The sequence below is a fragment of the Clarias gariepinus genome, chromosome 17 (assembly GCF_024256425.1).
Source record: "Clarias gariepinus isolate MV-2021 ecotype Netherlands chromosome 17, CGAR_prim_01v2, whole genome shotgun sequence".
Taxonomy (NCBI): domain Eukaryota; kingdom Metazoa; phylum Chordata; class Actinopteri; order Siluriformes; family Clariidae; genus Clarias; species Clarias gariepinus.
In genome coordinates, this window is record NC_071116.1 from 7,504,740 (window position 1) to 7,532,046 (window position 27,307).

At 37.2% G+C, this 27,307-nt stretch overlaps 1 protein-coding gene across 1 annotated transcript; it reads right to left on the reverse strand.

Moving 5' to 3' along the window:
* Window positions 1–9,754: 9,754 nt before the first annotated feature.
* Window positions 9,755–25,936, reverse strand: mfsd14ba (major facilitator superfamily domain containing 14Ba). Its single transcript, XM_053516450.1, has 12 exons — window positions 25,671–25,936; window positions 21,762–21,860; window positions 21,620–21,682; window positions 21,413–21,540; window positions 18,888–19,002; window positions 18,504–18,722; window positions 17,648–17,761; window positions 14,775–14,846; window positions 13,391–13,503; window positions 13,155–13,252; window positions 12,851–13,005; window positions 9,755–10,484 (listed from the first exon to the last, which is right to left on the reverse strand). Exons 1-12 carry the CDS (start codon window positions 25,767–25,769, stop codon window positions 10,269–10,271), a joined length of 1,491 nt encoding a protein of 496 aa, XP_053372425.1. The 5' UTR covers window positions 25,770–25,936; the 3' UTR covers window positions 9,755–10,268.
* Between the last annotated feature and the right edge of the window lie 1,371 nt (window positions 25,937–27,307).

A 27,307-nucleotide genomic window follows, 5' to 3' on the forward strand; every position in this document is an offset into this window, starting at 1 on the left:
CCACTCCCCAAGATGGCCATGCAAAACTGCAGCTATTAATATTCATGAGGCGAGGCAGAATTACACACATCGTTGATACAGAAGCGAGTTACTTGTCTGGCAAGAACTTGCACGGTGTCACAAACAAGTCAGATCCACTGAGGATAAGAATGCGCAGATAAATTGGCAATACACTGTGGAATACGTGCTGAATAACATTAGGAATAACACGCACATAAATATGGAGCCTGCATAACAAATTGGGGGTACTGGATGGCAAATTCAGTTGTTAAATTTGAAGGGAGTGAAAAAAAAAAAAATGGGGTGGAGGGGAGAGCTGCCCATTCAACTAATTATGTGAATTCTAATGGGAAATGCTTGCACCAGAACTAATTTAGAAGTCTCACAGCAGTGAGAGTGAATACTTATGTAATCACAATTTCAACAGTTTTGTGTTTAATAGTAAAGAATTTGGCAAACTTTATTAATTTTTCATCTCACTTTTATATTTTTATTATTATTTTGAGGATGACTTGAACGGCACTGTATTCAAACTAAGGTTGTGATGACAACCTTAGTTGATGATAAACTTTATCTTTTTAAAGTTAAAATATCCTCATAAAAACTTTAAACTTTTATGAGGATATTTTTCATATAATCATCTATAGCAGCAGGCTCCGCCCAACTTAACAACAACCCTAAATGAAAAAAATTATGCATAACGTTCCAAAGTGCAAAGGATTTGTATCACTATTTTTCCATGATTATTATTACTTCATTATAAATTTATTTTGCTTAACTTTGAAAATGAGCAAAATTGTGGACATTTTAGGAATGTCTGCTTCCAAAAAATGACACATTATTTGCTGCAAAGGCCAGGATATACTTTTGTATATATGATATAATACGAAGATATAATATGTGACCCAATCACCAATTTTTCAACAAAGCTGCTTTTCTTCATACTTATATTTGATAATAAATACCAATCAGGCATAAAAATCACTTTACGATATAGCTACTTTCTGTTAAGTAAAGGCGAAAAACAAGAAAACTAAATTTAACTGGTGAAATATCACCTACTTAGCACTAAATATACACTTTCCTCCTTTTGCATGCAATTCAATAATTTTTTTTTATAAACAATTTACACCTAGTTTTACCTGACAGCATAATTCATAAACTGCAATAACTTGCGCATTATCTACACCATTTTGTCCTGTGTAAAGGGTTACAGGTGGCCTGGAGCCTGTCTGTGGAGACTTGGAGGCACAAGGCAGGGTACACGCTGGACAGGGTGCCAATCTATTGAAGGGCACACACATACAGTACACACACTGCTGACAATTTAAGCCAATTAGCATTAATCTGCATGAATTTGGACTGTTTCAGTAACCAGAGTACCTGGAGGAAACCCACTCCATGCAGACAGATTCGAAGCGTGAATCAAACCCTCAAACCTGGAGGTGTAAGGCAACCTTGCAAACATTTACGCCAGCATGCTGCCAGTTCAAGTTTTTATATTTGTTTTAACTGATTTAACACTATTGCAAGGTGGTAGTTACAACTTCCTGTTTTATCACAAACCCTCAAGGTCAGAGTGTTTATATATGTATTTATTCAACATGAGGAAAATATCAGGACATACACCCGATGAGATTTACAATCCCAAGACTTCAGTGCTATGTTTAAGGTAATACTTGCGATTTTTGTGATTATGTTAAAAGCCTGGCACAGCCACAAAGCCACCGTTTGGCCGCAGTTCCAGCCTACACAATACAGTGTATAATGCACAACCCTGAGCTCTCTGACCCCTTACAGTCTAATGAAAGATGGAATATACAGTACAGAAGGAAAATTGCCACCAGCTTTGCTTATTCAGCAACAAAAGATTGATTTCAGGACACTCATGAATATAAATGAAAAAGGTCTGACATTTTAGGATGATTTGAGACAATGATTGGATCACAATGATATTAGCACCTCCAAACACTTTATTATATATTGATTGGATTAGAACAACTACGCTTAAACATCATGATATTGCACATTTTTCCAACCAGCTCGAGAACGAAATACTAGAAGACGATCTAAAATTCATAACTTAATATGCCATCATCCATATTTATGCGTAAAGGTTATAAATCATGCATATTGGCAACAGTTTCAGATTTCATTGGTATAAAGCTATATTAATTAACTGGCACTTGCACAGCAGCACACTTGTAGTTATACTGTATTAATATTATTAATCCACTGCACATCATATATCATGAATCATCAATCGTAAATCAGTTCACACTGTTTAAAACAAGGTTGATGACAGAAATATAAAGAAAAGCTTTCATGTTCATGAACAGGCCAACGTATGCTTAGTTTATAAAGACAGTCCAGGCGGTCAGTGTATGTCTGCCAAGCACGGAGGGTGGCAATTTACCAAGTGTGATTTCTGAAGCAATAAATGGATGGAAGCATCCTCCTCAGATCTACTGCGAACTGCAGGGACGCTGTTACAGTTACAGCTGCACTGCCATCCAGAGGGCATTCATGGTTAATGATCACACACTGAGCAAAAATATACAAAAAAATATATATATATATATATTATTTTAATTTACAGATTTAAAGTTCATAGCAATAGAGTTACTCAGTTACAAGCAAACAAGATTCATTCTGGTTTGGATCGTAGGAGATGTGAAGTATAGTTAAGGGAATTTCTGAGGTGCTTGTGAACTGGGATTGGTCATGGTGGGTCTCTGCAGTATACAGTATAATGCAGCATGGACTCAAAGGCAAGAGTTACAGTCATAACAGATAACAGGCTATAGTTCGCATACATAAAGTTACCTTTGGGTAGTGATGAGCAGAATATCCACCTGCTTTTTCTTCTGGGGTCATTTCCATTACACTTACCTAGGTGTTACTGTATTTGAGGTAGTGCAGAGACTAAGGAAGAATGTAATAACTTCACACACACAGTAGTTATGTAAGCTCATGATCAAACCCTGGACCCTGTAAACATGAGGCACTGACGTCCTTTTGTATCTCCATGCCACCCTATGTAATAATAAGCATAATCATTTTCATTATAAAAACTGGTCCTGAAATAGGCTCAGGACAATCTTTCAAAAGGCTTTACTCAATAAACTGTCACTTCCATTGCATGGAACAGTTTATAAATAAGTACATGTTGAGAATATTAACATCATATAACTTTAAATACAATGATTGATGACTTCTCATAAATGATTGATAGTTACAGAGGACTTCAAAAACAGTGTCACTGTGAAAGAAATTGTACACACAATAATTCACAAACACCACTTGCACACTAGAGGACCTCAGCTAACAGTTATTGCCACATCCCCCATAGAGTCCTGACCATTTATACATGATCGGGCCATTAAAGGAGTTCCTGGGAGGCCAGCGTTTCAGACGCGAAGCGGGTAGTCCGATCATGGCTCCGGTGTACTGAAAATAATTCTACCTTGTGAAAGTCCATCAGTGTAGCAGCAGGTTATATAAAGAAATAAAGGGAGTTTTTACTCTTGTAACTGTGTTCTATTACTCTGCACAATTAAAAGTCCCGCTTTGATTTGAAATCCCTCTGTATGTAAATCTGAATCCAATACACAGCGAAGTAGATAAAACAAGCCAGATAACCAAAGTGCTATGTTTATAAAGAAGATTAGTTCATGTTGCTCATTATATCAGCGACCACCATAGTGTACCTGACACATCCAATCCTTGAGGGAGCACAAAGTGACTACGATTTAAGTGAGTTAGTGAAACTTCACATGTAAGGTCTAATGAGTTTTATGTCTAAATTAAAAATTTTCCCCAAAGAAATGTGTGTAAAAGCATTATGTGGAAAATTCAGTCTAAGCAAAACTGCTGATTGCATTAGCTTTAAAACATTATGAACTTGCAAATGTAATTGCAGACAAGTGCAATGTATGTACGTGATCTATGTACATTGTAAACTGGGGCGAGTCCTAAACATGAATCTTTACTTGATATATTGTACATTTTTCTATAGACACCTATTTTTAAACCGTAAGGTGATGTTTCAGCATCAGAGCATGGAGTCAATCTAAATCATTTCTGAGCAGTGAGAATGAGATGGTTTCATATCGCCGTAACATATCTGTTGCTATTTTTCTATCTATTGTGAAGCAGGCAGTTTTGATTGTGCAAAATAACAGAACACAAGTTATAAGAGAAAAACTCCCTTTATTTCTTCAGTGCTTAAAATTCCAGAGCCATGAACATCTTGCCGGCTTACTGTCTGAAACGCTGGCCTCCCAGGAACTCCTTTAATGGCCCAAACATGGTTCGGAGCTAGGTCAGGCTGTATGGGGATGTGGCAATAACTCCCAGTTAAGTTCCTATAACATGCAAAGCGGTTTTCATGAATAATTGAGTGTACAGTTCCCACAGACATAAGTGTCTCTTCCGCAAGTTGGTGACCTCAGCAGGCATAGTTATTTACTGATGTACAACCATCTTTAAAACATTTGCACCATTCAAATATTTTCCTGCGAGTCTCACCACCGTCCTCTGAAAATGTCATTCGGTTTTATGCCTTCAATTGTAGGACATTTAAGAAATAAAGGGAAGTTTTGACTTGAACAGCCCTTTTATTATACATAATTTGCCTTTCAGTCATATTCAAACATTCGAACAGGTCTTCAGTGTGAGTACAGAATAGTCTCTATTTGCATTTCTGTATTGGCTGGGGCTTAAACAAATCAGTTTTTTTTCCCTAATATGTCTTCATATACAGTAAGTAGATCCCCTTGCCCCAGGTTGTTGCTTAGTTCTACAATTATCTAGCAGTGCATGGCTCAGCACTACACAGGTTTCAACACATGTTAACTTGTAATAGTAAAATATGCGACTTTTAAGAAAACAAATATATACTGTCTGGGTAAAGAAAAACAATTATGTAGCAAACTTATATTTTATCAGTCCTCCTTTAGATACCGTGTGCATTCACAATGTTACCACCCTGTCACAACATTTATTTCTGATGATGGGAGACACAAATCATCCTCTGTAAAGTCTTCAGAAGATGTCAAAGGTTTTCAATGGGGTTTTGGCCAGGATTCTGTGGTGGCCAATTCATGCGTGAAAATGATTCTTCATGCTCCCAGCATCATTATTTTCACAATGTGAGCAGGAGGAATCTTGGCATTGTTATCATGGAGCAACCTCATGCCAACAGAGAAAAAAAAGCCAGTTTGGGTACTTTAAATACAGTGTACGTCTGTCGTCCACTCATGCAACATTTTTAACCTAAAAAAAAAAAAAAAAGGCTTTGAATAAAACTTTTTAAAAAATAACCATCACCATGGCACCCCCTACTGGATAATAAGGCACAAACAGAAAACTCAATACTGTTTGCATTTTCGTAACCTCCTTTTTATTCCACAGTTACTTCACAGATACCACCAAGACATGACATAATAGATAGAAGTTGCTGTATATGTCTCAGCACTCGAAGCACTACACAGTATTTACACTCGGTTTTCGGGTCTGAACATGGTTGTACACTTTAGGCACGTTTGTGTACCCTCTCTCTCTCTCTCGGAAAGACGAGAAAGTGCCGAGATCTTTACATAAATACTCAAGACATCTGGCACGGGCGCCTCTGCAGTCTCTATAAAAGCTGGATTAGGCCAGAGCTGGTGAAATGAGCCGTCTGGGAAGGTTTCCAGAGACTGGCGTTTCATATAATTCATATGCAGGTCCAAAAATATAGCAAGTTCTAGCAACAATATATTCCATTAACACTATTCGGTACATATACAATATTTTACAACCTTAAAATACTTATATATAGAATATTACTGTCAATTTAATCTTATGTTACATGGTACAGGCTGTGTGCTACAAACCGTACACGCATGCCCATCACAACACAGCCATTTACTAATAGTAGGACGTCGATGCAATCTTCTCAGGGAATGCTCACGGTTTCAGTAACTCGTTTATCTATTACATAACATTCCGATTACACTTACAACACGGCCTCGTTGTCTTTTTTTTTTTTTTTTTTTTACAATCGTGCAAAACTGTCGCACCAGTGCCCACTTGCAGCACACAGGGAGCTCTTAAGTACTCTCTCCATCACCAACAAGCAAAGTGATTCTAAAATGCGTTCCTTTATTAGTATATACAGAGTCAAAATAGCTTGTAAACTAGCTAGCTAGTTAGCTAGCTAATCACTTGTCATGTATGGTGCATGGATAGTTGCTAACATAATAGTAATAAAACTGGTAGTTTTTAACATGTAAAATGTTTATTGCTTTCATTTACAGAGCTTCGTCCCCTGGCTTTTTTTTTTTTTTTTTTGCAGTCTGCTTCATGACGTGCTCCTAGTCACGTTCTGACAATCTCTCAGGCGTCAAATAGATATTTTGGAATAAACGTGCGTTAAGCTCGTATACACTTAGACAGGAGAACAGCCCTGCTCGGCCATGAGGCGAAAGAATAGAGTTGCAAAAAAAAAAAAAAAACAGGTGCTAACGAGCTGGTTTGACAGGAGAGGAGGCTGGAATGCTGGGAACAGATGTTCAAATGGGTGCGAGGGAGAGGTTTTCAGTTAACAACTTCATCCCATAGTAACATCCAGATGGACAACACATAGCTGATGATGTATTCATAAATCTGTATACCGGAATGTAAAAAAATAGTACAGTTCCTTAACGCGCATCTGTACGGAAAGCGGAGATGAAAGAAATGAAAAAATTACAATGAGAGAGAGAGAAAGAGAGAGAAAAAGAGAGAGAAAAAGATTGCAAATAGTAGTGAGCGGTATGACTGTTGGTTTCTACACAAGGTATGGAATTTGTTTATCTTGAACGTATGAATTACATTGAATGTGATGCCATAGAAAAAATGATTTAAATTCACTTGTCTGCTCAATTTTTGAACTGCAAAGTTTTCCCCTTTTGTGTACTCTTAACCTTTAACCCTACATTCACTATAGCACACAAGACAGTGCAAAATCATTCCATATACAGTACTGTGCAACAGTCTGAAGTCATTTCATTTCTTCATTTGATTCTGGTTAGTACTCTGGATCTGCCAAATGCCAAAATGTAAAGTTCTTTACATTAAATAAAATTAAATGATGTAGATTAAATTTAAATATTGTTGTTGTTTTTTTACTGCGCCAGGCTGCAAAGTGCCTAAAGATACCAATTAGAAATGGGTTGTTTATGTAACAACCTCAGCAGCAACCTCATTTCCCATCTTGTCTGTTCCAACTCAAGCATTCAGCATCACCAGTATCCTAATCACTGGTCTGATAATCTGCCAGTGTTTCTTACTGGTTGATGCATTGTTTGATTTTTTTTTTTTTATACTTGAATGATTCATACTGTAGGTCACTGTGTGGCTCAAACAAACCAAAAAACATTCCTCTGAAACAACTCAGGTACAAGGACTGGAGTGAAAATAAGAGACAAAAACATGTCAAAAAAGTCCTTCAGGAAGCCTGGATAACTATTGCTAAATTAAAAATACAAGAATTTCTTTCTCTTTGGTAGCAAAAAAATGTATAAAGAAATGTGCCGGAAGATTAAGACTTTTGCACAATACTTTATATGACCAGTTCTCGGCACATATCTCGCTGCCAACAATAAGCACATTTTGTTTAAATACATTTAAATGAGACACCCCAAGGCGAGACTACAAGCAGCAGGTGATATTTCACACATTGTTCAGTGTTATATAGATAAGATTAGCAAAATGTATTCGTACTGATGTGAAAAGCTAAAAGAATGTCTATAGTTTATTGCTTATAAACTATAAAACCTAAACTACTGCATGTAAAATTAGTACAAATCATTGCCTTTAATGGCAACCTATTTAGATATATAAAATATAAGGGAAGCATCCGTATTCCCTAAGTATTATTAGAAACAATGCCATTAGCAAAGATTTAAAAATAACAAACATAATTTAAAAAAGTGCCATATCAGAGCTACCTGCTACTTATTTATGGCAAAGAGGTATTCATTCAACATCGGAGTGTCATGCTAAGCAGTAAACCTAAAGTGTATTTGATTTGGTTTGTCATTTACAATCATTTTATTTTTGCATATTCAATGTTTTGTTCATTTGTGTGTATGTGCGTGCGGTAATGGTTTAATGGGTGAAGTTATAGTAAGAAAGTTTTTTTTTTTTCCTGCTCATTGAGCCCACCCCCATTCCAATGCGCCTACTCAAAGCTCCACCCCATGTACACCCATGTACTCCAAGTTCTGCCCACATGCCCACCCATGTATTCAAACCCATGTACTCAAATTTTACACAGTGGCTCATGCTGAATCCTTTTTTTTTTTTTAACTGTATATAAGCATGCTAGATTTTTCTTGTATGGACATAAGAGGAGGGGAAAAGGGATAAGGGGCGTGTCTGTAAACTGACTTACAGGAAACAAACATTGCGGGCAGAAGGGCAGGGTTTCCAAGCTGTTTTTTTTTTCTTTTTCTCCAGCTACATAATACAATTCTTCAAAAAAATAAAATTTTAGACTAATTTTTTAAATCGTTCCTACATAGTTTTCCCACATTATTTGTTCTACTAAGAAACTAAAAATACTGCCTATTGCACTTTTAACTGTTTAGCAGGAAAACCAGAAAGCTCATATTAATCAATACGTTGTAAAACAGAAATGGCATCACATTTTAACCCATACCATGACAAAAAAAAACTGTCCGTATTGCTCACTACTAATTGCAAATGCTCTTAAAGCTCTTTCAATCCGTGTACAAATGGAATGTGTATACAAAAGCTCCTTTAAAAAAATACAAATTGTTAACATCGGTTCTTTCTAATGGGAAAAAAAATCAATATGATGTTTTCAGTGTTAGAGATTTATCCTGGGAAAAGAGAGGAGGCGTGTGGCTGTAGCAAGGAACTTTTAGCTCAGAACTTTCAGAACCTTGTGGGGGAAAAACAAGAGGTAGCTGGTGATGTACTCGAATGGAATTATTTTAGTTTTGTTGACGTGCAAAGACTGAGAGAAACTTGTGCACATCCACTGGCTCATGAAAAGGTTCTGGATATATATATATATATATATATATATATATATATATATATATATATATATATACATACACACACAGAACCTTTCCATTTTGCATAAAAAAAAAGATTTAAAGAAAAATCTGCACGCTGTTCCAAAAATATCCACAGTAATGTGTTTGTTTATGCAAACAAACAGCGTGTAGGCTTTTCTTTTAGTATTTCATGTCTCTTTAAAGATTTAAAACAGACACACACACACAACCATTACTTTCCTGCAAAAGTATAAAAAAAATATATTTTAAATAAAATATTTCAAGCACTCAAATCTCAAATGAACTGAAATAAAAATGACGTTAAATGATCGTAACTCCTGCATAGAAACGTTTCGGTTAAAAAAAAAAAAAGAAGAAGAAGAAAAAAAAAAAAAGCGTGATAAAAACTTGACCTGCGCCTCACAGTACTGCTTCATGGTCAGTAACTCAGTTAGCACCATCCTGCGAACCTGTTAACTTAAAACAGCGTTGTCGTTGTAAAAGACAAATCAAGTGAAAGACATAGCTGTGAGGAAAACCCACGCAGCGCAAACTCATCTGTTTTAATAATAAATAATAAATTAATTCCGACACTGGATATGTAGCTTTAAGGCTTGTTAACGAAAACACTCACAATCTGTCACTGATCGCGGTAATCTCATGGCTCTGAATCCAAAAGACGATAAATCTACATATAAACACCTTATATATATATATATATATATATATATATATATATATATATATATATATATAGCGCGAGAGAGAGACAGAGAGAGTTGTAATCGCTTAAAAACCATCTGAGCATTTCATTACACAGTAAACTTAGGATCGATACAGTCTAAATTCAAGCGATTCACATTACACTTTGCACTTTGCCCATTGAACCTGACTCGACGTTGCATCTAGAAACATAAAGCGCTAAGTTTTCCATGATCCCATCCTCACTCCATTTCCGCTACAGCACGTCCAAGCCCTTTTGCTGTGGCAAAATAGAGTTAAAAAAAAAATATCTAAAAGTGTCCCATGGAAAACTTTGGTTCAAAATTCAAGCTTTAAATAAAAGGTTTAAACAACAAACTGTGTTAATATTAAAGTATAATACAAAACCTAAAAAAAAAAAAAAACTATCTCCTGTGGGGGGGCTTGCAGGGGCATTGCTCACTCGTTCCGAGGGCTGAAGAAACAAGTCACGTTCACAGAGTCACGCAGTCACACAGTGCTGTCCTCCAGGAGAGGCTCGAAGTCCTCGTCACTGCCCGGAAGTGGCATGTTGGCGTGCGCTCCTGTCAGACTTCCACTCCTCTTGAGCTCCTGGCATGTTTTGGCACCTGCTGCCGGCCGTTCTGGGATGAACAGCGCCACCATGAAGGCTGCCAACACGGTGCATGCGCCCAGCAGGAACGGAGGGCCTGGTATTGCTACACGCTGGCAAGACAAATGAGACAAACAGAGCAGGTGAGAAAGAGACAGGTGTGCGGCATGCATGGACGTCAAGACTGCACGCAGCACCTCCTTTAATTCGTGTAATGTTTTATTGCCTGCCAACAATGACGTTGTTGTTAAAGTGGTCAATCTGGAATTGGTTGAGAAATTAATTAGAAATTGTCCACTGAATATTCATCCTCATTGACTATATTTTCATATGTTAAGTTCTTTATATACATTTCTAATTATTTTATACATTACACATTGTTTTTCAATTAGTCAGTTCTGTGCATGGGTCGTCATCTACTTTTTTTTTTTTTTTATATAAACTGTATCTGCTACACGATAGGCAATTGGCAATTGTAACATGTCCATTGTGTTACTATCCCCGCTACTGGATGTTTGAAATTTTCTTTGGAATTAATAAAGCATCTATCTATTTGTCTGTCTTACACAAATCTGAATTGTTAAGTAAAGACATTTTCCTTTTTGGAAGCAGATTTATAATTGTTTCAGCGATTTTCTTTTAATTGAAACAAAGAGAAAGCGTAGGAAATACTTCCTGCATAGGATAGAAGTATATTTGTGTTATAAATATCTAAAATACAAAGCTTTTGAATCTAAAATACAAGGAGTGTTCAAGTCAACCTGGATTTTTGATTGTGCGAAATAACAGAATGCAGTAATGTTCTTTTATTTCTCTATATAATGCCCTGCTACACTAATGCACTTATCCCAGTGTTTCACTTGTGCTACCATCAAGGCAGTAAGTTTTCTCGGTTACCCATGATCGTACTGACAACCCAGAAACTCCTTTAATGTCTTAAACAGGTCATTCCATGTGAAATGACATGGAATGACATCAGGATTGTACAAAGGGATGTGGTACTAACTCCCAGACGAGTTCCTCTAATGTGCAAGTGGTGTTTGTGGAAACTGTACACACAATCTTTCACTGAGAGGGAAGTCAATTTTTATGAATCAGGTGTTCCACCTGCTGGATGTTCACAGAAACGGCCTCCGAGGCACATCGGAGGCACATCGGCTGGTATCACCATTCATAAACGTCCTTCTTTAAAAAGTTTGCACCATTCTAATGTTTTACTTAGGCCAAGTGTCCCAAATGTCATCACAAGTCCCTGGTTGAACTGAACACCACTCGTACGATGCAAGTTTATTATAAAAATGCTCAGTGAGCGTATACAGTAGCTTGTATCCCGGTTTTACCCAAAATTGCTGCTTGACATTTATGCAGCCTGACACAGTGGAAAAGGCTAAGATGGCTAATAAAGTATGAAAGCTTGCCATGGGTGGGCATGGCAGTAAATTTTTGCAATTTCACGCTTTCCACTCACGTCCTTATCTGAGTCAATCACAAGCATCAGTGAAATATTAATATAAGTGAAAACAAAAAAAAAATAGCTATTAGAATTTGAAATCACATGACCAACACCATGTAATAATTTACAGCCAAAAAGTTCAATGTCAATCAAAACAAACTCGAATGCACAAAAAAAAAACGATGTTTCATCACAGTTAATCAGCTAAAGACAAAAAGGAAGGTCGACTACTGGATTCTGATTCATTTTTTTTTAACTTTTGGTGAGCAGCGAAAAATATTCCTCTGCACTGTAAGGTTATTAACATAAACTTTTCATGTAAGATTGGATCTGTCCATACGCAACGCTAGAGCAAATTAGTAGCTTGGACACCGCTGGATTAGCAGCTTTCAAGTCTAGACCTAAAGGACAAGTAGAGGAAAAAAAAATACTTTTTATTATTAGGGTTCCAGGCAACCAAAATACAGGCCAGGGTATGGATGACAACAAAGTTGTCTACTTTTATCAAACATAACGTCAGCAGATGAACATATTGACGCATATTAAAGCATTACAGATGGGGCAGGGGGCGGGGGGATCCATTCAGTGAAGTATATTAATGAATCATCTTACTGACTCCAAAACCGATTTCTTAAAAGGTATTTTTTAATTCATATATTTTTTTGCATTTGAGCTGGTAAAATGTTACGATACCTTTATGCTCCTATAGGTAGTTATGGCATTCTGTGTGATAGAAACAAAATATTTCTGATGTTTGTTTAGAAATTGTGACAAAATCAATAAAAAAAATTTATATTGAATCAGGATACTAAGAGAATCGCAATACGAATCAAATCTGCTCAAAGGTATAGTGATAATATCATATTCAGGGCTCCCTGTTGATTATAATCACTATTAAGTGTTTTTTGTTTTGGTGCAATGATGCAGTGCGTAGACTTTTTTTTTCTAGAAGGGATGTTTTTAAAAATAAAAGAATGAATTAAAATATTTTTTTGCAAAAAAATAAAAATGACAGAAAGCACAGACCTCACTAGGAGTCTGAAGAGGGATGCTGTAGTCAGTCTGGATCGGTGCAATTCCACTCAGCTCGACGTCGAAGAGGAAAAAGATGAAGCCGTAGAGCGCCGGACCCAGGCCGTTACACAGACCTCGTATGCCTGTGATCATTCCTTGCACTAGCCCTGAAGGAAAAACAAGACATGGATAAAGTTTTTTTTATTATTTATTTTTTATTTTTTTAATCCAGCAACCTCAATTTAACTTAATTCAAAACTGTGATGTAATACGGAACGCTTCTTATTTTCACCAGGCTAAGAAAGCATGGACTCACCTTGCTGATCTGGATCAGCGCTGCGAGATACAAGTGCACTGACTGCAGGAAATGTGATGCTGGACATGGCTGCCACGGCTCCTGCTGCCCACATCATCCTACAGGGTTACACACAAAAAAATTTATAAATAAAAAAACTTCACTCCAAGTCAAAACACAGAACACAGGCAATAGTAAATAAAGCCGGGAGGCTGTAAACATATTTCTGGTCGTGTTGGATGGGGTATTTGACTCACCATGGTTCAGATCCAAAGCCATACCACGCCAGCTGGAGGATCTGGAATCCGAGGCCCAGCAGAACCGTGTTCTTGTTCCCAATGGTTCTCATTAGCAGCGTGAGAAAAAGCGTCTGTCAGGAGGTCAAGCATAAACGACAGTTTAGTGCATCGCGGAAGCTCGCAGGTGCTCCGCTCGGTGTTAATGCGCTCTCTGGAGAGCGTGGTGAAAATCATTAGTTATCCATTATTTAGGATGTTTCACATTCAGTGTCCCTCATTTGCCGCAGAAGAGGCTGATTCATATTAATACAGGGCTGTGCAGAAATATTCACCCCTTTAACTTTTCCCATAAATATTCACCCCCCTTGAACTTTTTTAGGATACTGGAACTAAAATGCGAATAAACATTTCATGAATCTGCACAAAATAGCGAATATTTGGATTGCAGGCATAGAAAAAAAAATTTATACATCATGCAAAAGTGTAATTAAAAATTAGATACAAGTAACAATTTGCATTAATATTCAATTGTTCAACTGGTTCAACTCCTGAATTAGTAACAAAACTAGTTGAATGCTATCCATGTTTGTGCCACTCATTTCAATAAACTTGTTCCTGAAAGAAAGCAGATTTAATTAGCTTGTAAAATAGAGAAATGGCCATTAAGTTTATTTTAGTTTAAGTTGTAGCTCTGCGCAATGTTACCCAATGAAAAGTTCAGAAAAAGGGGAGATACTTATGCTAAGCTACATTTGAGATTAAGTTGATCTTAAAGATCTTACGAGGTTATGAATCAGGTTTATTTAACACTTGGTAAACACCGACGTCTAATCAAAATAAATAAATTAATTAATTTAAAAAATATATAAATGTATATATAAATGTATTATGTATTATGTATATTATGCAGGGTCCGGTTTTATGCTGCGCTCTGGGAAAGCAAAAATCGCCTAGCGATGTAAGATGATGTGCTTTAATATTAACGTGTTCTGCTGTGTATCCAAGCACCTTGAAAACCATCACAGGAATGCGTGTGTGTGCCTTTATCAGCACAGCTTTAATACCAATCTGTCAGTTTGTTTCATTGGCAGTGTCACTGACGCTTCATTTACAGCCATGCTTCGGCAGCTCTCGAACGACTGAACGGCGTTCTTCAAACAGCACGGTGTTCATGAATCGCCGTATTCGAACAGATTTCCACCTGTGTCCCATAACTCAGCCCCGACACTTTAATCTTGTAAAAATGGCTTTGGTGCGCTCATCGAGTCAGAGTTTACCTTGTGTAATATTAGGCCATCAGTGAACACAATTCAATTATCACTGCAGTTTATTAAAAAGAGACCTTGCTGAGGCAAAACAGAACCCTTTACACATACATACAGAATTCTTAACATTCAAGTACCTGGGCCAAGATGGAGAGGATCCCCACAACTCCGATGAACACTGCGATTGTAGTTGGTGAGAAGTTAATGATCTGTGATAGCAAGATACAGAGACATGGAAAGACACAGGGCTGTATCAGTGATCACAACGGATATCAGGACAAGTCCTCCTTTTGACAAATAATATACTAGAAGATCTATTTAAGTTAAAATAAATAAATTAAAGATCTAAATACAAGATCTCTAATACAAGTGCATCTGTTTAAAAAAAAAAAAAAAAAAACAAAGCTAAAAATCTATACTGCCAGTCCAAAATCTGTGTACACCCCCTGATTCGGATGAGCAAGCAAGTGGGTGAGCGCGTGCGAGAGAGATAGCAGTTTCGTTCCGAGCGGCTACGCAACACTCTGAGCCGGTCGAAGGCAATAGCTGAGGCAATGAGTTATTTAATTGCAAGGACATGGGTTGCTCGATCTCTACAGAAATTGTTAGATGTAGACATGACACATACACGATAGCAAATCAACAGCGCTTTACTGAAACGCTCTTCAGATCAGGAGTGAATTGAAGTGCACCTGAAACAAAGCACACGGTGCTTAACTCTATTTGTTTGTTATTGTTATTGTTAACATACTAGGCATTAACAAACAAAGACACCTACTGTATGTCAATACATGTCAATACTTAATCTTGAATCAAATAATTGCCCTTAGGAATTATTAACTGTTAGTGTTTGTTTCACATATTTCTCTGTAGCTCACATGTACGTATATTAACTTGTACACCACAAGAGGGTGCATTTGCAGCTTAGGCAGTGCACAATATAGGATAGTGTATTTTTTATTTATTTTTTTAAGGACTGTTGCTGTTATAAGGACAGCAGTATTTTTCAACAGCCTTATTCTTCTACCTACAAACAGGTTCGTTTCACCAATTTTTTCCTTTACAAATGTATCTATAATAATCAATGTTAGCCATAGAATTCAATTCTTTTTGTTGCGGTCACTGTTGGGTGGAAGAGGGGCTCATGGACATCAGCCACTGTTCCTGCCTACAAAGTTATCTTTCCTGGCAAGGATGCTTTTCTTTTCTGCGGCCTTGTGTGAGTTTTAAAACTAATGCACTTGCAGAGTTTTGAGACTAATTTAACGCCAAGGCTGTTGCCAATGTGTTTGTGTGAGCGTGAGAGAGAGAGAGAGAGAGACAGAGAGAGGGTCAGAGAGAGAGAGAGAGAGAGAGAGAGAGAAAGAGAGAGAGAGAGCGCACAGGGCAAAAGTAAGGAGGGGCTCAATGAATCACTGCCCTTTGCGATAAAATAAGATTCACTGAAGAATCAATATGTGGCAGTGAATGTATATACTGTGGTTAGCCACCAGAAAAAAAAATCTATATGGGAAATGCAGCATAACTAATTTGCTAGGATTGTGCCACTAGAAATGTTTAAATAAAAGATACTGAGGAAAATAGATTTTTGTCTTTTTAACATTAATAATTGTTAATTGCTAACATGTTTAAATAACTGTTAAGAAAGAAAATTGCAAATTTGCAAAATTAGCAAGCATTTTTTACATCCATGGTGAACATAAAAGCATACTTAGAATAGTGAACCTTAAGGTGGGTGGGTCACAAACAAAGACAACACCAGCAGGCAGAGGATAATTATGCTTAGAATTAAAGAAACGTCACTTTATCTTGATGCAACTCTTAACTGACTATGTTGTTGCTGTCTGTCTGATGGATTGAACGCGGTTTGCAAGTGTTCCGCAAGACAAGCAAAGATTTTTGTATAAATTTTGACTTAAAAAACGAACAAGTCTTGGTTTACGAGTCCCAGGTATCATGTATCACACATGTGCTTCTTTTTTTGATGCCGAGCATCACGTGATCACAACTGAGCCAACTTTTTTGTATGCGTCTGTATGCGTGTTTGTACAGCGCGTGTAAAGCAAAAGAAAGTCTCATCAGAGAGGTAAAAAAAAATCACTTTCTCTCTGTTTTAGCCTGCTCCTTGTGTCTGTGTGTGTGCATGTCATTGGACACCATTTGGAGATTTCTTGTTTATTTTTCTGATAAAACAGTGTTTCCATTGTGTGCGCGCGCGTGTGTGCAAAGAGTGGAGGAAGGGTAACTGTGTAAGATGAGAAGGAGGAGAGAGAAGCTTACTTTAGATTCACACACACAGTGCCTGCGCGCACAAACGGAAACACTTATCCGTCAGGATTTATTTTTACTTTTTTTTTTTTTTTTACGTAAAGTGCAGGTTAATTTGGTTTATTTTGAGTTAATATTTTGTGTTCATTATTTTTATGTATTTTTTTCCATTATTTTTATGGGAAAATTCCCATTTCTATATGGTTTACGAGTGTTTTGGAATACGAACCCGCTTCTGGAACGGATTACACTCGTAATCCAAGGTTCCACTGTACGGTGAATGAGTGAGGTCTTGAAACACTATTCGTGTAGTACGTATACACTTTACCTGCGGAGCATTACATAATCACAACTGAGCCGCCACTCGCATATTCAACATCTGTGTGCGCGTGTACTGTTTACAATAATACTGTTACCACGTGTATGTGCGGGCACGCACATAAAGCATTTCTTTATTTTGTGTCCAAGTGTAGTGACGGTTCCTTTAACAGTCCCCCATGAAAAAAAAAAGTTTAAAAGGCTGTATCAGGCGGGAGATGATTCTGTTTAACGACAATGCAATGTTAGATTTCCTTAAAAGGACAGTAGCCGGCCTTCTCCTCCTTCACTCGTCACACACCAGCCACGATTCTTTTCAAAGGTAAAGTGCATTTTTAAAAGTAAAACAAGCCTAAGCCTTAATTTGTATTGTAGTGATTTATAGCACAGAACAGTGACAAACTAAAAGCACTCTGATACACACCTGTCGTAAATACAAGAAGAAGCTGGAGTACTGTCCCGCCTCGGGTAAATATGACAGAAACACTGTGATGCAGATGAGAAGCACAGTCGTGTCCTTCCCGACTTTTCTCAGACTCTGCAACAAAAGTACAAATCGTTACACAGCACTCAAACGTGTCAAATATGAAGAAAACAGCGGCGGCATGCATTGGGTTACAGCGAGCAATTAAAATGTGAAATGGCTAAAGGATATTTAAGATCCTGCCACTCCATTAGCAATAAAGCTAAAGTTATTGCACAAGCTAATCTGCAAATATTGATCATATGCGAGTCATAACGGTTGCCAGAATCACTACGCCACTTTTTTTTCAATTCGATTATGCATCACTGTTGGTGACAAGATAATAAAACTCGCCGTTAAAACGTGCTTTAACCTTGACTGCTGCTCTTCTGCACAGTCAGAATCATCACATCACAGGAGGAACTAATTTTAGCCTGAGTGATGGTTCAGCACTTCCAGAGGACAGTTAAAAAAATAATAATCAGGGCCAGATTTAAACAAGAAAAAAAAAAGAAATTTAATCTGAATTAAAATAAATTTTCATAAATCAGCAGAAGATGAGTCTTGTATTCAAACCAATATATTGTGGAATGTTGTCATAACTTTTACCTATTCAAAGACACGTTTAAATGTTACACTAGTCCAAAAATTGTTCTCCTTTTAACATGACAACAAAAAAATATCAAATAGTTACATTTGCAATTGAACATCATTACAAATCATTCATTATCCAAATACAACATTCATTTACACGCCCTGTGAGATTTTGTCGATCAACGCTATCACATGCTATTGAAGAAGTTTAGCTCAAATTTACAGCAAATGGATCCGCCTGCTCCCAGGAGATCGGCGCTCCCCATGTGTTCAGTCTCATCTTATCGGGCAGCGACTCGGGGACGGCCAGCAGGATGAAGCAGATATCCGCCAGGGCGATGAGCGTAGCCACCAGGACCACTAGATTATCCCCGTAGTTCGCCGAGAGGTAAGCACCAATCGCAGGGCTCGTCACTAAACTTGCTGCGAATGTGGCTGACACCTAAAAACAAGTGTACGGGAGAATTACAGACTAGGTCTAGCTTCATCAAATAAGCTTTATATGCTTTAATGAACAAGATCAGCATTTGGGAAAAGGTCAGATGATGAGTAGCTCTACTACAGGTTAAACAAATAAAAGGAGATTAAATATGGACTGAATGCTTACGAGTCCATACGCAGTGCTTCTCTCTGCCTCCTCTGTGACGTCTGCTACATACGCGAAGATGACTGAGAAGGTGACTGAAAAAGCCCCAGACACGGAGATCATGGCAAAGTACCACCTGAAAATTAAAAAGTATAGAACCTTAAATTATTTAATCCAACGTTACTAGAACTGACATGTTTCCAGCTCAATTACTGCACAAGTCATGAACAACATGTCGCAAGGGGAACTGCAGTAATTGCGGTAAACACCCTACATGTAGCAAAGGTACTGAGGCACTGCTGTAGTTCTCAGCAATCGTGCCTGAGGACAGGAAGGTTTTTTTTATTACATTGTACACAGCAGATCATTACATGACAAGAAGAATGTGCAATTTAAATTTGGAGGGTTAAGCAAAACTGACAGTGACCTTTTGACCTCGAAAATTAATTAAACAATATGAGCAGGTTGAATGCAGTATTTAGTTAAGAAAATATTTTTTCTGTAAAATAAAACAAAACTATGAGTATCTAAAGGCACTTTGCTGCCATAAGATTACATTACTTAAAATTTCTATTTGAATTCATTAAAAAATTCTGACGAACTACACCAAGCAGGTGTATGTGTAAAGTGCTAGCCGTGCAATGTGGCGGGCTGAGTGCAGGCCACCCAGGAAGCGGGAAGTAAACAAATTCCTCCCACGCTGCATATGCAAACATAGTACTCAGAGAAAGCCGCATGTCTCCTATAATGGATACAATATGTGTAGTGATGCAGCGTCACTGCAAGCCATTAGGGTATGGGGTTAAGGTGATGCCGTGTCATTTAAAGATGGGACTCACCAGGGTCAACCCGAAACAACATTATAACGATACCTAGGTACTTTTTCAATTTGTATTGCGATTCTACAATTATGATGATTTCATAAATATTCCAATTATATACAACAACAAATAAAAACTCTGCCTGCAAATGTATGAACAGAAACGACAGCATATTTTCACCTCAAATTAAAAAATATGAAAATTTTAACTCAATTTTTAAAAATTAATTTTGCAGTCAGTGTGGAGTTACATGATATAAATCATGAATACATTTTTGAATATGAAAAATGTTGTGATTTTCACAACCTGACTGTAGAAATTAAACTGTGATTTTCCTATAAAAATAAATAAATAAAAAAAAGACAAACTGACCAGACAGTTAGTTTCAGTATCCTCTTACAAGCCACGAGCCAATTTGGCCCACAGATTTTCTTACTGCAGTCACTGCAGTGAATCTGAAGCCAAAAGGCTTTAGCTTTTCAACAGGTTGTTTTTAATCACATGATTGTTATGATGTTTAACATTACTTCTGGAGGGCAGAAAGTGAGAAACAGAATGAATGGGGTAACTACTGCATTAGTTCAGAGCAGAATCTCATCAAATATAAATCAATAAATAAATTTCGATCGAGATCCTTGTACTATAAAGAGAAGCGATTTTATAAAAGATGTGCCTGTTATTGATGCAGTAGATACAAGTAATTACCTTGACATTGTCTGCACTGCACCGTCCTTTGCTGTCAATCAAGCTGATGTTTTGTTTAAGTACATGTCTTTTGTGTAACTCACTGCTGTGTAACCCTGAATTTAGTGTGTTGTTTTTGAATGTTTTAAATCTGTCACAAACCAGGTAGACTATGCAAAAGTGGTTAGTTATTGTTGCTACGTATTGTTAGTCAGGGGTGATTGTTTATTTGTGTCCGACTCTTCGTGACCCCATGGACCATAGCACACCAGGGCCATCCTAGATGCTGTCCATGGGGGTTTCTAGGCAAGGAAACTAGAGTGGGTTGCTGTATCCTTCTCCAGAGGACCATCTACGGGCAATTCGGAAACTCCAATTAGGCTAATCTGCATGTCTTTGGACTGTGGGAGGAAAACCGGAGTACCCAGAGAAAACCCACCAAGCACAGGAAGAACATGCACAGGGTACCAGATGCAGGAATCAAACCCGGGACCTGGAAGTGCAAGGCGACAAGGCTAACCATTACACCACTGTGCCGATTCTAACTCATCTGACTTTGCTCCTCATAACCGTACATGAAACCTTTATATAAAAAAATATATATTTTTAATGCCCCCTTATGACCAACTATTTGCGGTGCTCAATAAATGCTCCTTGTGGATGCTCTGTTTGATGGATTGGAGCAATCGTAAACACACAAGGCATAGGTGTATTAAGAGCCTGTACCTTGTACCCTGCTTTCTATAAAGAACATCATTTCTTGACCTTCACACAAAAGACGTAAGGTAATTTGCAAACAACCTATAGCGCACTCTATTATGTTTATTAATCATAAATGCTGTAATGATTAAAACACAAGGAAAATTACTTGTGTCCAGTTCATTGTGCCAAATGCTTAAATTGGATTATGGCATCATAATAAGGAAAAAAAATTATGCTAAATAGAAATAAATAAATAAATAAACTTATTGAGGCATAGGGATGTACAGAAAGAGAGAAATAAAGAAACAAAAAAAGAGATGCATAGGAAGACAGACGTACCAGGGGCTGAGTCTCATCAGAGGAATGGGCGCACAGGTGAAAAACACGGTCACCAACAGAAAAGATCTCCTGCCCCAGACATCTGATAACGCACCGATTAATGGAGCGCTCATGAAAGACAGCAAGCCCTGGTGACACAAATCATACTTTAAGCTGACAGAACTCGAGAAGCAGACACTAAAAATAATTCACACCCTTCAGGCTCACCTTCACTCCCTGAATGAGGCCGTTCATCAGGAATGTGTGCTGTGGGAACGTTTCATGTAGAACCTAAAACGAAACAGGCACTTGTCAGTAATGGAGAAGCAGTGAAGCTGAGATGGAAGCTGAGTGAAGAAAGGAGACTTACGGTGAGCATGGGTGTGGTGAGCAGCCCCCAGGCAAAAAATTCTAGGAAAATGACCACCACAGCATGGTACACACTCGGCTTCCCGATTCCTTGCTGCATCTGGGGGGGTAAGGAAAAAGACAACAAAATCAAAAAAATTGCTCCTTCCTGTATTGTACCAACAATAATAAAGTAACAACTAATACAGCAACAGTCCTGATTAGTCAGGAAAAACAAATACTTCTGCTTAAAGGGCGTGGGTTAAGGCTAAAGGGCTATAATTAATGGAGAAGCATTTTAAACATTCCAGTCATCTGTACAAAAAAAAGTCTTAAAATACAAGCAGAGGAGGAGTTTGCAATAAATAAGTGGTAAGTGCAAGTTCTCCATCACAGATCAAGGGCAAAAAAAACCATATGATAATTATATATATATATATATATATATATATATATATATATATATATATATATATATATACACACACACTGTAGAAATACATATTTTTTTTATTATTATGAGTAACATTAAAGGAGGAAGCAACTATACCAGAGATTGATTTTCGACCTCAACAGTCAAACTACCCCTTCTTTCAAAGCTCTTTAATGAACGCCCAAAAAAAAAAAAAAAAAAATGTATGGACACACAATTAGAAATAGTAATCACCAGTCACCACCCAATACGATTTCATCTTGATACCTAGGTGCCGAATTAATTAATATTGCGATTCTGTAGGTTTCATAATTTTATAAATATCCCAATTCAATATGAATTTTTTTTCCACATTTAATATTAAATTTTTTCTTATATTTTTATTTAACAGCTTTACAACCTCAACTGAAAATAACTACATAAACAATTGCAGTCTGTTCCTTATAGCATTATTATTATTATTATTTTACTTTTTCTTACCAAGGGCTTCATTTAAACAATAAAATATAATTTGCAAAAGTTTAGCATTTAACTTAAACTCAAACTCCTATTGCTGTCATCTGCCATAATTATTGTTTCTAAACCAACTTAAATAATTCACTCCTACCACCCAGGATGCTAGTGTCTGTTAATAGTTTAAAGTGCACCGACTTGCAGCTTCTTGCGTGAGCACGAGCACTAATTAGCGCTCGTAATGTTTTGAGACTGGTGTAAGTGTGTGTAATTAATGGGGTCTCTTTTGATAATTTAACATGTGCAACTTTTGATAATGTAGCATCATAAAAAATGTGTTTCTGCTGCAGCACTAAGATGCTCCTGTACTCTGCACAGAATCGGTTACTGTATATCCAAGGCTAATCAAGTTGAAAAGCAGCCAATTTCAGTCACTGGCTGATCACCCGGTTCATCTCTATTATGTATGTAATAAAACCTTAAATTTAGAAATAAATTTTGAAGTGTGGTGCAGTGTGACATTGCAATTCATAACTGAGTCGATTTTTCCTCCTCTTAGTTAGTATCTCTACTAACATAAGGGATAGCTGACTAATTAAAATACATCAATATAACACATCAAGCATGAGCATCCCCTGCTGCTGATTGGCTGGAATAGTGTTGTGAGGATGGTCTGCATGCACCACTTCATTTATTTCCCCATTTACAATGCCAGGGCCCACAACTGAGAATAGGAAATCACTCCTACGTGGCCAGAAATTCTCAGAATGATGCACTTTTAGTTCTACTTTTAGAAGTAGGAGTAAAAGAAATTCATCAACATTCTTAAAATAGTAAATCACTCCTATCTCCAACAATATGTTTGAGAGCTAACTGCTTTGGAGTAGCGAGAAAATGGGTTCGGGCAGAGACATGCGCTGGAGGAGAGACGTTAGGTCCGAATTTTGCTTTCTTTATAAAATGGCGATTTATTCCCTCCTCCACAAGAAAGACGCCCTCATTCTCTTTTCAGTTTCTCTTTCTTATCAAAGTAATTTTGATCAGGTTATGACAGTCCTACACACCTCTATTATAGGAGCTTTAAACAGTTGTGGTCATGCAGCCAAGTCATGCATCTATAAATTTTGTCTGTGTGAATAAAGCTTTCTGGTGCTCATTTCACCATTCTGCGGTTTAACCATTTAAAACTACAAAAAACCTGCAAAACTACAACACATACTATCATGTGCAGCCTACTCTGCAGCTCTCTGTGTTGTAAAAAAAAAAAAAAAAAGGGACACACTCCTCTTGCTGAAAGCAAGAGTACAAAGCTTCCTAACAAACCTTTATTTCCTACTCTGAGCTAGGAATATTTTCAGTTCTAAATTAACTTTGAGTGCGCTTCCTAGAAGTGATTCTGAGACGCTTAGTTAATATGGGGCCCAGATCTTTTTTTACTGCTCATACACAAAACATACCGTGAAAAATGGATACTCACTGAATTTGACAAGAAGCACATTTATTTAGAATCACCAACTCCTCCTTTTAACATAGCTGCCAATAACCAGCACTTTTATGTTCAGCACTGAAATAAACTTGTAATAGTAATATGTAGAGCCATATAAGCATGAAAAATAGTTTATGTTAATACACCACTATTAGTGATAGAATAATATTATTGCATAAGGACGTAGATGTTTAGTAAAGATTATTAATTACTCATTTAGAAAATTGTAATTGTCACCAGTTTAATGTGTACATGATTACAAGCTTCTTTAGGAGAGTTGATGTACACCCTGGACAGGGTGCCAATTCATCGCCGTGTGCACACACACACACAATATGGACAATTTTGGAACGCCAGTCAGATCTGGAATGTGAATTAGACGTCATAAATCTGGAATTTGCTTCAGGATCAATATAGTACTATCTATCTATCTAATACAGTATCTATCAATTAACATAATCCGCATGTCTTTGGACTGTGGAAGGAAACCAAAGTACAAGGAGGAAACCCACGAAGCACGGGGAGAGCATGCACATTTCTCGCACACAGACCCCGAGGTGAGAATCAAATCATGACCCTGGAGGTGCAAGGCCACAGCACTAACCACTATGCCACTGTGGCGCCTCCTAAATCATTAATCATTTTAAAAAATTGTTATAATAAATCCCTGGTCATTTGACTCATGCGATTAATTAATTAAATGATTACTGTATGAGAGTAAATAATATACTGAAAAAGAGCTGCATAACTTGACGCAAGGGTTTAATAAATATGGTTAAATAACGTTACATTTAGACGATTATTGTTACAATTGTAAAAAAAAACAATAATAATAAGTAAGGAACCGATTCAACTAATTCAAAAAGAGTCGGTTGATGAATCAGGAGCATCGCTTTGGATATTACGTAACCCCGCGTGCAATAATAATGCGCGTGAGCAATACATTTAATTGTCAGGTATAATGTATAAAGGTTTTGCTAAAAAAAAAAAAAAAAAAAAGACGTTTTTGTAATAACATAACATTTAAATAATGTTTTTTTCTAAAATGTTGCTTGAATGTCCAAAATGGTGATAGGACAGAGCTAGTAAATCAGCATCCATTTTTATAACATTATAACGAGCTTGCTACCAAACTGTCAAGCTAATAAAAAAAAACTTTTAAATAAATGTATATAATTAATAACGTTGTTTATATATTAAACCAAAAAAAATCAGGTTAGTTAGCTCCTCCGCTATTTATACTGGAGGAAAAAGACATCAACCTCGAATTTCGGTTCCATCCGTATTCCGACAACTCCCGCGTCTTGTACTGTGATTGGTTTGTGAATTATGATTCCGCGGTTCTGATTGGACAGTTCAGTCTTCTTGCGCGTGCGTTTTAGTCAAGAGGGCGGGATTTGCCGAAAAACAGGTGGGAAGTGCTAACTGGATACACTGGCAATAGGGCTAGCTAGCTAACAGGCTAAGCGGTTATGTCATTTATTATTTCTTTAATTGTCAGTGAATAACATTGGTAAAATAGTGTAGCCAAGTTAATAAAAACGTTTATACTCGCTTACCGGGTTGCTGTCATCGTTCATAATTATTCTCTTTACCAACACGACACGGTTAGTCCTGCTCGGTTCTTTCCCTGCCTGGGCCATCTCATCACAGCTCATATGAGAGACATAAAAGCCATGTTGGGTGCATATCTTCTCTCCTCCGGCTCCTTCCAGGTTTCCTCCTTGTTTTTAGCCTCTGTCGGCTCTTCTGTAAAATGTACACAGTGTCCGTTTCAGTCCAGCTGTAAAATGGAGATGGTTCCAGGAACGTTAGACCAGCAGCGGAAGTACAGTTTATTTTAATCCCCGGCTTTCCCCTGTGGAGAGCATTATTATTAGAAACAGCTCCACCGTGCGGCCATGTTAAACACTCCACAGCTGATCCAAGATCAGTGACTACTTTGTGGAGAAGGAAGTGTATCTACACAGAGGTCCGGGTCAACTGATCTGAGTTAAGTTCTCACGCGAAACCCCTCCCAATTGCGTTTTCTTTTTTCTTTTTTTACTTCAGGTTCAAACATCATAGATAGAGGGGACAAAAAATGTATACACACTTCAATAGTTGTTATTTACTCCATTTTTAAAACTTTATTTGTAATATAAAAGCAATGTGTAGTATTATATCTATATGCTATAAGCAAAATAAATCTTTTAGCTGCGCATCCTTACATTGCATTTTAAATGTATTTAAATCTACTGCAGAAAATAATTTATTTTAACTTTTGCAGTATGTAGTTATATGCCTGTTAGCGTAAACAAGGCGTAAGATGCTCAACCTTACAAAATTGTACTTATTTGTATTAATAGGTTAGGCAGACAGTTCTGACAGACAGACATGTACGTGGGATTTAACCTGAAATAATAATATCACTGATTATATTAGTTGATTAGCTTTTTTTTTTTTTATTAGTTTTAAACTATTTCTACAAACTCTTTTCCCATCAGCGATGTGTACTTTTGCTAGTTTCCTTTGAAGATGTCAGAAGTCACACCATAGTTGATGCTATTATGTGACCATCAAAAGAGCGGCATATATTTTTTTATGTTGAAGTGTGCATACCATTTTGGAACCTGCTGTATATTTTGACTTTTCGTAATATACAAGGATGAGTCAGTCTTATCAGCGCTTTCCGTTCAAGGCTACTGTCTCTCCAGTCACTGCTGGGCAGGTGTGAACGTGTTTCATCAGTTCATTTGTAACTGCGGTTCAAGAAAATATGAATGAATTACTTGTAATTTGCATTAAAGACATTTTTGGGGTCTAAGGGGGGACCCGGTGCAGAAACAAGAGCATAAACATCTGTAATGGATATCTGCAAACAAAATTGGGCTGATACTGGTAAAAGGAAGGCGAAAGTTTCTCCAAAACGTGGTACGGATTTATCACTACGAGCCAGAGAGTATGGAACGGAAACATCCTCAATCGCCAACCAAGATGAGGTTTAAAAGTCATACCATTAGCTGGAAAATTTATCAGTGCTTACAGTTTTCTGGGATTCTCAAAGTATTTAAACATTCCCCAAATATTTAAACATCACAAAAAGTCCAACAATTAACAGTGCTCGTTACAGTGAGATGCTTATAAGAGCTGAAGCCTAAACTTCAGATTAAACACAGAGGACTGCTATCCAAGGGCATTGTAATCTTGCATGATG

Bases quoted from the DNA above. Each gene is read 5' to 3' on its own strand.
- mfsd14ba (XM_053516450.1), bottom strand. From the start codon at position 25,769: ATGAGCTGTGATGAGATGGCCCAGGCAGGGAAAGAACCGAGCAGGACT. The intron at 19,003-21,412 runs GTACGTCTGTCT...TTTAATTTTCAG, and splicing joins CTGATGAGACTCAGCCCCTG to GTGGTACTTTGCCATGATCT. The intron at 10,485-12,850 runs GTCTGTGCTTTC...TTGTCTTGCCAG, and splicing joins CTCTTCAGACTCCTAGTGAG to CGTGTAGCAATACCAGGCCC.